The following is an 11,838-nucleotide window of genomic DNA, read 5'->3' as shown; positions in this document are numbered from 1 at the left end:
AATGGATGCATGTGTGGATTGTGATAAGAGCCCCCCAAAACGTGATTTTAAAAGAAAAAGGAAGAAATGAGCCTGCCTTGTAGCTCATTCACGTGATTGTCCAAGGAGCGAGGGACCAGCCTCTTCCCAGGGATTAACTAACAGAGGTTCAAGCAGAATCAGACCTCCTGACCCCAACTCCCTGCCGGTACAACCTAGAAATATCAGAACAACCCGGCTTCGTTGGCAGGCTCTCTCCCTGTGACTTTCTGGGTGCACCCTCCTCCAGGGGGAATTCACTTCAGAGGACAGCACTGAAGCTGCAGCTCGGGGAGAGGGGAAGGGGGACTGGTCTGGTCGGAGTACAAGTGAGCCAATAAGGGGGGATGGGGAAGAAAAGGAAAGAGTGGAGCACATCGTGGCTCACTGAGCCCTGGGGACAATGTGCCTGTTCGGAACAGCGATGCACGGAGATGACCACGGGGCCGGCCCCACCACGGGACACAGCGTTCCTCGTCATCGACCCATCGCACCCCTGGGGACAGCCCTGGAGACTTTCCTTTTATGTTCCAGCACCAGAGCTCCTCAGACCCTGAGACTCCGGGTGGGAGGGACTGGTTTCCAGGGCTATGGAGACCCTTAGAGGCCCACGCCTGCAGCCTGTGAGCTGAGCGCTCCCAGCAGCTCAGGGTCCAGGAGCTGGCTGTTTGCCATGTGGTCATGAGCTTCAGCAGGAGATGGACAAGGTCGGCCTGCACATAGAACTAGCAAGGAAGAGACCGGAGTACTTCCTTCTGGCTTCTTACCACTTCCATGAATGTTTACCTTTCCCAACGAGGATTTGTCCTGCTATTAGCGATGGGCTTGGGACTAGACATCGGGCGGGGCCAGCTGGCCTGCTGCTGTTTCTCTCTTGTCCTGCATTGTCCGAATGAAACAAGGACGCCTGCTTCTTTGTGTTACTCGGGTGGGTTTTCCTGACTCGGAACTGGGCGCGGCAGGGGTGGGGTGGAGTGGGTACTGTGGCCTGTGTTTGCGTAGATTCCAGGACTCGGGGCAGAGTCTACGTCCTCAGCTGGACTGGCTCTGCCTAGTAGGACCTCTTCCCATTGCTGAATCCCAGCTTCTTTCTGCTAAATATAAAGAGAACATCCTTCTCCAACCCAACATGCACACGCACACCCAGACAGGGCTATGGCCATGTCTCTAATTCTCAGTCCTTTTCACATTTCTGTATTTTAAGAATTGTTTGCACAGATAAACCACTCACAGGGTTCAAGAGGCCGAAATCACCCAAAGTTAATGAACAAAAGAACTTCCTTCAAGAAAGAAGTGAAACAGAGCACTCGTGTCATCTCCACTCGTGAGCGCTTCTCCTTGGCACAGCCACAGGGCACGTTTCTTGTGGCTCTTTCCAAAAGTGTTCTGTCCAAGTGCAAGCACATCATGGAGATGCTGACTTGCCAAGCAGTCCGTTCGTCCTTCACCTATGCTTCCTCCGCCCACCGCTTAAACATAGATCATGCCGTTTTCTATAGTCATCAAGAAAAAATATTCAAATTCTTTTGTGCTTCAAATTCCATTGTATGGATGCACTATACTTTATTTAACCAATCTCTTTTTGATGGAGCGTTAGCTTGCTTCCTATAGAATCGTTTGCAATAAAACAAAACCTGTTGGAGCTTTCCCCCCTTTTTTTCTTTTCTTGAACTTGGACAGAGGGTTTGAAGTGCTCGTGGACTACCTGACTTCAGTCTGGTGCAAAACCTCTTGCTTATTTGTTGTTCGTGGGCCCTGTTCAGTGTGCTATCCCACTCAGGCTCCCCGGCTGACTCAGAGGCCACCATCCTATTCCATTTAACGTGCGCCCCCGTGTCGCGCAGCTTCACAAGATGTGCAGGGGATGTACATGCTTGACATCTAAATGTTTTAAGGCATGATTTAACATCCAATAAAATCACCCCCTTTTTGGTGGACAGCCCCACAAGGCTTGACAAATGTATAGACAGCTAGCAACACATCAAGATGAAGAACAATTTCATTACCCAAAAAAGATCCCCAGGGCCCCTTTGTAATCAGGCCCTCTTTGTGCCCCCAGTCCTAGGCACCACCGATCTGTTTCCTGTCCCTGTAGTTTTACATTTGCAAGATTGACATAGAAAGGGAACCACCCAGCACGTAGCCTTTCGAAGATGGAGAGATTCTGCTTCCTGTTTTCCTTTTTTCATTTTATGATATGCAATTTTAATTTATATTAGACTATATAACTATGTTTATTTAAAGTGTGTTTCATGTAATTACAAAATAATTTTATTGGGGGCTCATACAACTGTTATCACAATCCATACATCCATCCATTGTGTCGAGCACATTTGTACATTTGTTGCCATCATCATTCTCAAAACAGTTTCTTTCTACTTGAGCCCTTGGTATCAGCTCCTCATTTTTCCCCCTCCCTCCCTCCTTCATAAACCCTTGATAATTTATAAATTATTATTATTTTGTCATGTCCTGCATTGTCCGATGTCTCCCTTTACCCCCTTGTCTGTTGTCCATCCCCTTGGGAGGAGGTTATAGGTAGGTCATTGTGATCAGTTCCCCCTTTCTCCCTCCACCTTCCCCTTCCCCTCCTGGTATCGCTACTCCCAATATTGGTCCCGAGGAGTTTATCTGTCCTGGATTCCCTGTGTTTCCAGCTCTTATCTGTACCCATATACATGCTCTGGTCTAGCCGATTTGTAAGGTAGAATGGGGATCCTGATAGTGGAGGGGGAAGAAGCATTAAAGAACCAGAGAAAAGCTGTATGTTTCATCGGTGCTACACCGCACCCTGACTGGCCTTTCTTCTCCCAACGACCCTTCTGTAAGGGATGTCCAATTGTCTACAGATGGGCTTTGGGTCTCCACTCCACACACACCCCCTCATTCACATTATGATTTGTTGTTCTGAGTCTTTGATGCCTGATACCTGATCCCATAGACACCTTATGATCACTCAGGCTGGTGTGCTTCTTCCATGTGGGCTTTGTTGTTTCTCAGCTAGATGGTCGCTTGTTTATCTTCAAGCCTTTAAGACCCCAGACGCGATACCTTTTGATAGCCGGGCACCATCAGCTTTCTTCACTACATTTGCTTATGCACCCGCTTTGTCTTCAGTGATCTTGTCAGCATCTCAGAGTGCTGGATTATTACTTTTCATTTTGAAATACGTTTAGACTTACAGGAAAGTCACCAAAATAGGACAATGTGTTCCTGTGTAGTCTTTATCCACCTTCCTCTCATGTTAGTAGCCTAAATAATCATATTACAAGTATTGAAACCAGAGAATTATTGCTGATGTAGTATTATCAACTAATCAGCAGACCTCAGTTGAATTGCACCAGCTTTCCTATGAACTTCTAGTGCAGGACCCATGATCCGGAGTATATTTAGCTATTCGTTTCCATAGTTTCCTGAACTGTGACAGTTCCCTGGCCTTTGCTTTTATCACAAGGACATGTGTGAAGAGTACTGATCAATTATTTTGGAGAATGTTCAGTGATTGAGGAGTACTTGATGATCTCCCATAAGCGGGTGGAGTTGATGAATTTTTTAGCCAAGATACCACAGAAGAGATCTTGAGAAGACACACAGTGTCTACATGGATTAATGGTGGTATTAGCGTGTTCGCTTGGTCAAAGCAGTGACTGCTAGCTTCGCCCTTTAAAGCTACTGATGAGTTTTCCCTTTATAATTATTAAGCATCTCTGATGGCGATCCTTTGAGAATAAGGAAATATCCTTTCTCATCATTTTTTGCCTACCATTTTTTGGCATCCTTTAAAGGTTGCTGCTGCCAACCGTTATTACTATAGTGTTTCCTCAGTGATCATTTTCTATTTACATCATTCCTCCAATAGTGATTGGAATTCTCTTCTGTGAGTTATACTCTAATGCCATCATGATTTATTTCGCTACTTAAAATTGCTCCAGCTTGGGGTATTGGGAGCCCTTGAGAGTTGCTTCCTGTGTCCTTTTGACCTGTCGCCATAATTTGGGATGGGGGGGGGCGGGTGTAGTTCCTTGCTTTCTAGTTCCGCACACGGATCCAGGCTCATCTTCTACTTTCCCTGTTTCAGCTGGGAACCAATTATTTCTCTCGGAAGCCTGTTCCTCGCACTGGAGAATGGCATTTAGAAAGCATGACCTTGGAACTAGATAGGCCCCTCGTTACTGAGGCAGCATTGCTTCTAGGCCCTCTCGGTCTCCTTCCATAAAGATGTGCACCTCTGGGAACCCGTGAGGCAGTCTTACCCTGTCCTATAAGGTTGCTCTATGTCAGAATTGACTCAACGCAATGTCTTTAGCTTGGGGTTTGACCTAGACGCTGAAAGCTGACAACTGGATAGATCTAAGGCTCACAGAGAGAATTCAGAAGGGGGCCGTGTTGACCCTGTAAAGAAGGGTGCTCTGTCGTCAGAGGTGTCTGTGGTGACGACGGTGTCTCAGGCATCCCCTTTGCTGAAAGTGGACCTGCAGAGGGCAGATGTCCAACTAGCAGGACAAGGGGGGAAGGCCCAAACCTCACAGAGGACCTGGCTTAGACGGCCTGGAGGGTGCTGGCTCTTGGAGGTCGGCCATCTCTCTCACTGTGCGGTGGCTTCTGTCGTTGCAGGTTGGCCCTTCGACAATGCCACCTGCAAGATGAGCGGCCTGGTGCAGGGCATGTCCGTGTCGGCGTCTGTGTTCACCCTGGTGGCCATTGCTGTGGAAAGGTGAGCGGTGTCCTTCGGGGTTATCTTGACTGCTTGGGAAGGGGCCCAGCCCCTGGGAAGAACTACTCTCTATCTACTGGTTTGGGGGAAGTCTGGTACGGCGCTGTCAGCAGGTGGGCACTGAGTCTGGAACTATTATGGGAAGGGCTGACAAGCAGACCACCCTCTCATCTTGGGGAAGTGCAGCTCACAGCGCCACCTCCCTCCAGGAGGCAGACAGGCCAGACAGCTGCTGTAGAGCTTTAGTGGGGATTCCTGGGGCCTGTCAGGACCCCAGGCGGTCCTTGTTTATGGGTCCTTGTTTATTAAGGGGCAGGAAGTCCAGGGGGCTAGAAGAAGCAAATTATTCCTCCCAGCTCCTTCACTTCACCACGGCAGCCTCTGCACCGTGCACGGCTCCTGGGTAATCCAGCCTCGTTCTCTACCTCCAGCCACTTCTGATCTTCTGGCCTCTGATTCTATCTATTGGTCTGCTTGTGTGGCCAGAGGTAAGGACTAGCTCCCAGAGTCAGGCCATGTTGCAAATGATAAGCCTGGATGCAGGGCCAGGGATTCCCCAGCCCCGTGGGTTTAGCAGCATCTGGGTTTCCTTTGGTGCTTTCTCCCAGGCTGTTGGGGAGGCGGTAGGAGGCAGGCCAGCAGGCCGGAGGTGGATTTTGGCTTCTCTGTCCTCACAGGTACCCCACCCTTGCTTAGCTGTGACTCTGGGTCCTCCACTCAACTACCCCGAGCCTTATTTCCTTCTCTGTAAGATGGAAACATCAGAAAGTACCCCACAGAGTGGTGGGGAGGACTCAGTGCATCTCTGCATACAAAGCTACAGGGCAGGACCTGGTGGGTACAGGGTGCAGACGTCAGCTGTTAGGAGTGTCTTTCTCTCTTGTTCTCATGCCTTCTTCTCATCCTCTTCTCCCCAGCTTAGGCACCTTTTAGCTCCTCCTTTTCTACACGCTAGGAGCCCTGGTGGCACAGTGGTTACATGCTGGGCTGCTAACTGCAAGGTCAGCAGTTTGAAACCACCTGCCTTTCCAAGGGAGACAGATGAGGCTTTCTACCCTTGTGAAAAGTTACAGTCTCAGAAACTCACCGGAACAATTTATACCCGCTAATTGCAAATGCACTTTTAGTCCAGGCTAACCACCACTCACCTGTCAGTTTGTTGTATTGTGGTAGCTCGTGTGTTGCTGTGACACGAGAAGCTATGTCACCAGTATTTCAAATGCCAGCAAGGTGACCCAGGGTGAACAAGTTCCAGTGGAGCTTCCAGCCTAAGAACAGACTACAGAGAAGAAATAAGCTGTCCACGTCTGAGGGGTGAGCCGTTGAAGACCCGCAGGGATAGCAGCAGACTCTTAGCAGGTACGGTGTCCAAAAGTGAGCCCCTCAGGCTGTACGGCACTCAAGATTCCTGCTGGCTCCTCAAAGTAAACTTGACTTTCATGATGAGAATGGAGTAAGGCTTTGGGGACCTTAATTTGCTTATGGAACACGCAAAGTGAGAAGAAACAGCTGCAGACACCCATTAGGAATGTATGAAGTGTGACTCCAGGAAACTTCAGTCATCAAAAATGAAACAGAGGGCATGAAATTTGATCTCCTAGGCATTAGTGAGCCGGAATGGACTGGTGTGTTGGCCACTCTGAGTCATGGCTACTCTGACTAGATCAGAGGATGTACTATGCTGGGGATGACAAATGCAAGAGGAGTGATGTGCATTCATTGTCCAAAAGAGTGTTTCAAACTCTACCTTGAAGTAAAATGCTGACTGTGATAGGCAATATGGACGGGCCTACAAGGAAGTCCCATTACTAAAACCATTATTCAAATGGACATAGCCACCAGTAAAGCTAGCAATGATGAAACTGAAAAAGTCTACCACTTCTTCAGTTTGACATTTATCAAACATGCAAGCAAGAGGTATTGATTATTATTGGTGATTGGATTCTGATGGTCAGAAACAAAGAGGAAGGAATGGTCATTGGAACATAGGGCCTTGGTAAGAAAAATGAAGCCAGAGAGTGTGCGACAGAGTCTTGCAAGACCAGAGACTTGTGCGTGGCAGATATCCTGCTTCAACACCAACAGAAGCAATGGTGTGCATGCAGGAAAAGGAGGCCTTCTGCTACGGAAAGAATTTAAAGTCTTGGATTTAAAGCCTATAAAGGATCATTATGAGTCAGAATCGACCCAGTGGCAGAGGGTAGCAGTTTGCCTGGGCCTTTCCAGATGGGACAGACATGGATCAAATTGATTACATCTGCGGGAAGAGACAGTGGAGAAGCTCAATATCAGCAGCCAAAAAGAAGCCAGGGGCTGATGGTGGAACAGACCATCAGTTATTCTTATGTAAGCTCAGATTGATGCTAAAGAAAATTAAAACAAGTCCATGAGAGCCAAAATATGACCTTCTGCATATCCCACCTGAATTTACAGATCATCTCAAGGATAGATTCAGATCACTTAACACTAACGACCAAAGACCAGACAGGTTGTGGGATGACATCAGGGACATCATACATGAAGAGAGCTAAAGGTCATTCAAGTGCCAGAACAGAAAGCAAAACCAAACTAGATGTCAGAAGAGACTCGGAGACTTGCTCTTGAACTTTCAAGTAAGGAAAGCACAGGGAAGAAATGATGCAGAGCCGAACAGAAACGTTTAAAGGGCACCTCCTGAAGGTAACATGAAGTATGATGCAAAGACCTGGCATTGGAAAGCCTGGAAGGGAAAACATGCTCAGCATAGCTCCAGCTGCAAGAATGGAAGAAACCGAATTGAAGCCTCGGGGTGAAATGCTGCAGGTTTCCATGGGTAAGATATTAAATGGTGCAGGAAGCATCAAAAGAAGATAAAAGGAATGTACACAGTCACTGAAGCAAAAAGAACTTGCTGACACTCAGCCATTTCCAGAGGTAGCATATGATCGAGAAGCCATTGCCCTGAAGAAGGAAGCCTATGCTACACTGAAGGCCTCAAAGAAAGAACAAGCACCAGAAATGGCCAGGATGCCAATGGACAGGTTTCACCAAACTGAATAAGCACTGAAAGCCGCACTCATCTACGCCAGGAAATTGAGAGACTCCTGCCCAACCAGCTGGAAAAGCTCCTTGTTTATGTGCATTTCAAAGAAAGGTAACCTGAGTACAAGAATTGTCACACGTGGTCCCATGCAAATAAATAAAATGTTGTCAAAGATAATCCGACAGGGAGCTGACAAAAATTCAAGTCAAATTCAGAAGAGGTTGTGAAAGATAGTATTGTTGATGTCAGAAGGATCTTGGCTGAAAGCAGAGAATTGTATTCGGTTGTGACCAGATTGAGAAGGCAGCACTTCATGGATGGGTTGCCTAGTTATATGGGTTGGACCATGGGAGGGAAGCCTGGGGAGAAGGCAACGGGGCCAATGGCCCTGGAAGGTAGAGGGGGAAGGAGGAGGCGGGGAGAAGGGTGTGGTGAGCAGACAGCGTCATGGACAAGGGAACAACTAGGGAAGTGGAACCAGCATCTAGGAGAGGGTAGAGATCCTGTGAGTATTCCAGCAACACCAAGCTGGTGGAGAGGAAGCACTGAGGTGGAAGAAGGGGGAAAGGGATGGTGGGGCAGAAGGAGGCAAAAGGAAACAGGGGCAAGCTCCAGGAAGCAAAGGCATGGATAGGGAGATTCACAGAGTTGTGCACTTATGCAAATACATCTATAACAATAGTGGTATTGGCCTATGAACATATGTTTTTAAGGCAATACACTGAAGCTGCAGATGGGCCTTGGGCCTCAGCTCATACCTTCCTTCAATACAAGAACACTTTGTTCCAACAAACTGGCATTCTGTGATGCTAACCCCTGCTGTGCCACACACACACACACACACACACACACACACACAATCACTAAAGGCAAAATGGGTGCATAAGCAGATGTGGTGAAAAAAGAGGATGTTGCCCAGCTATTAAAAGATATAGTGTCTGGGGTCTTAAAGGCTTGAAGTTGAACATCCAACAGTGAAGCAACAAGCCCACATGGAAGAAGCACCCCAGCTGGGGCGATCATGAAGGGAAGTGTCATCAGGAGCGGATAACAGGCATCAGAAGATTCATAACAAACAGTAAACAAACAAAAATGCATTGATGAGAATGGAAGGGGGTTGGAGCAGAGACCCAAAGCCCATCTATGAGCAATGGAACATCCCCCCACAGAGGGGTCGCAGGGAGGGGATGAGTCAATCAGGGTGCAGTAGAGCCCTAATGGGTCACTCAATATACCTCTGATCCCTGGAGGCCTCCTCACACACCCCCACATCCCCCACCCCCGCTATCATGACCCCATTGCCGCTTCCCACTCTGGACTAGATGGAAGCATGTTCATAGGTATAAGCAAGAGATAAAGCTCACAACACATGAACCCAGGAACAGGAATGGGAACAGAGATACCAAAAGGGTAGGGGGAAGTGGGGGAGAGGTGGGGAGGGAGGGAGGCACCGATTGCAATGAATGACACATAACCACACACCCCTATCCAGGGGGAAGAACAACAGAAACCAGAGGGGAAGGGAGATAGCGGTCAATGTGAGATTTGAAAATAATTAACAATCTACACTCTAACAAGGGGCCATGGGAGGTGGGGGAGCAGGGAGGAGGGAGGGGAAAAAAAGAGGAGCTGATCCCCAGGATTCAATGGAAAGTAAATGTCTGGAAAAGAACAATGGACTATATGTATGAATATGTCGGACACAATTGATGTATGGATTGTAACAAGAGTGTAAGAGCCCCCAATAAAATGATTATAAAAATAAAAATGTGAAAGAAAGAAGGCAGCATTCTTCTTGATTCTTATCACATCCACATGACTTCTCACAGAAGATCCCATCATAGAATGGTCTTTCATTGATTCCACAAAAGCATTTGATTATGTGTATCATAGCACACATGGATCCCATTGAGAAGAACAGGAACTCCAGAACACTCCACTGGGCTCCTGTGGAACCTGCTGGGCCAACAGGCAGTTGTAGGAACAAAGCAAGGGAATACTGCATGGTTTAAAATCAGGAAAGGTGTGTTTCAGGGTTGTATCCTTTCACTATCTTATTCCGAGTATATAATCTGAGAAATTAGACTATATGAAGAAGAATGTGGCATCATAATTGGCAGAAGACTTACTGACAACCCATGATATGCAAATGACACAACCTTGCTCATTGAAAGCAAGGAGGATTTGGAGCAATTGCTGGTGAAGATCAAGGACGCAGCTTTCACTGTGTGTCTGTGTGAGGCAGGGCTCTCTAGAGAGACAAAACCAGGGCACTTATGATTATATATACATAAGGAAAGGCTTACGTAGAGAGAAGGAATGTAACAGCTAATTAGTCCATACAGTAGTATACAGGGCTCAGTTCAACTCACTTCCATGGAACTGTTAATATACTGAAGGTCTTTCAACTCACTAGGGCTGCTGGACCAAGGTCAAGGAAGCAAACAGCAGAATCTGCCCTCAGGCAAGACAAGTAGAGTTGGCTGCAGGCAGTGGACGGCAGGGTGGGGCAGCAACAGTCAGCTTGGGAGCTTAGTGAAGCAGGCCCCGATGGGTCTCAAGCTCTAGCGATACATGACAAGGTGACATGACCCATGGGCTGGCTGGGCCCACAGGTAGTGCAGCACACAGTAGAGAAAAAGACTAGCTCAAGCAGCAGCAAGCTGGTCCAGGAGGCTGGCCTTGGAAAGCATTTATTTCAGTCACTCTCCAATTAAGATGGGACCTGATTAAACTCTGCCCACAAGTTCCTAAGGAGGCCTAGTTGGTACAATAAACCTAACTATCACAGTGTTTTAGGCTGGGTTCTTTAGGAAGCAAAACTAGTGAAGGGTATCCACACACATATATACATATATGTATGTATATATACCCATATATAGATCTATGTGTGTATTTATAGGTACATATCATATATGTGCATATACAGATTCACAAATATCACTGTATTAAGGCAAAATCATATACATATGTATATGTATAAAGAATTGTATATACAGAAAGTAGATTGGGCAATTGTAGAAGTGGTTAAATCCTGTTTGGTTCAAGTGTGTGGTCAGATGTCAAACTGGAGATTTTTCCTCATTCACGTAGCTTCCAGAGCCAAGGAACCAGGAAACAGAAAGATGGACTAAGAAGCAGGCAGACCACAGGCTGGTGAAAGCAGAGGCAGATGAGCCCAATGTCAGCAGACAGGATAGCAGACCACTGATGGCTTCCAGGGTCCGTGGATATATGAGCCAGATGCAGGATCCTAACCAGCAACAAGTGAGCATGAACTAGCTCCCCAACAGTGTCTGTCCATTTATATTAAGAGTAGGCCATACCCCCAATGAAATTTCCTTTCGATTGTGTCAAGGCTGGGCCCACATTGAGAAGGTAGTACTCCTCTCCATTCTTTCCACATCTGTGTGGCTGCTCACAGAAGATCCCATCATGGAGCTGATTACATTATGTTAGATCATGTTATGGGAGAATCCTGGCCCAGGTGACATAAAACCTAATTATCAGAGTATAGATTACAACTTAATGCGAAGAAACCAAATCTTCACAACTGGACAAATATGTACTATGATCAATTGAAAAAAAGATTGACATCAAGGATTTCATCTTGCTTGAATCCGCAATCAATGCTCATGGAAGTGGCAGTCAAGAGATCCAATGACACATTGCACTGGGTAAATCTGCTGCACAAGACCTCTTTAGAGTATTGGAAATCAACGACGTTACTTTGAGGAGTAAGGTGTGTTTGACCCAAGCCATGGCATTTTCAATGGCCTCATCTGCATGCTAGAAAGTTGGACAGTGAATAAGGAAGACCTAAGAAGAATTGATGCATTTGCAGTATGATGTTGGTGGAGAATACTGAGAGTACCATGGACTAACAGAAGAAAAAACAAATCCGAATGCTGCTTAGAAGGGAGGATAGCAAGACTTTGTCTCATATTGTGTTAGAGAGGGTTATCTCTAACACAAAGAAAGAAACAGCTAGACAGTTAATATACTGGCAGTCCTTCAACTCATGAGGGCTGCTGGGTGCAAGTCAAGGAAGCAGACAGCTGAGTCTTCTGTAGAGCAATACAGG

At 46.9% G+C, this 11,838-nt stretch overlaps 1 protein-coding gene across 1 annotated transcript in view; it reads left to right on the top strand.

The window, feature by feature from the left end:
* Positions 1–11,838, top strand: part of NPFFR1 (neuropeptide FF receptor 1) — a 20,940-nt gene that overhangs the window by 3,262 nt on the left and 5,840 nt on the right. Inside the window, exon 3 of the mRNA XM_004701393.1 lies at positions 4,633–4,732. Within this exon, the coding sequence (XP_004701450.1) occupies positions 4,633–4,732 (100 nt within the window). The remainder of the gene's footprint in view (positions 1–4,632; positions 4,733–11,838) is intronic.

This window comes from Echinops telfairi, unplaced genomic scaffold, assembly GCF_000313985.2.
Source record: "Echinops telfairi isolate 266 unplaced genomic scaffold, ASM31398v2 ScPeMD7_70;HRSCAF=299, whole genome shotgun sequence".
Classification (NCBI taxonomy): Eukaryota; Metazoa; Chordata; class Mammalia; order Afrosoricida; family Tenrecidae; genus Echinops; species Echinops telfairi.
Note: the sequence above shows the minus strand (reverse complement) of the source record. Positions and strands in the feature narration are given on the sequence as shown.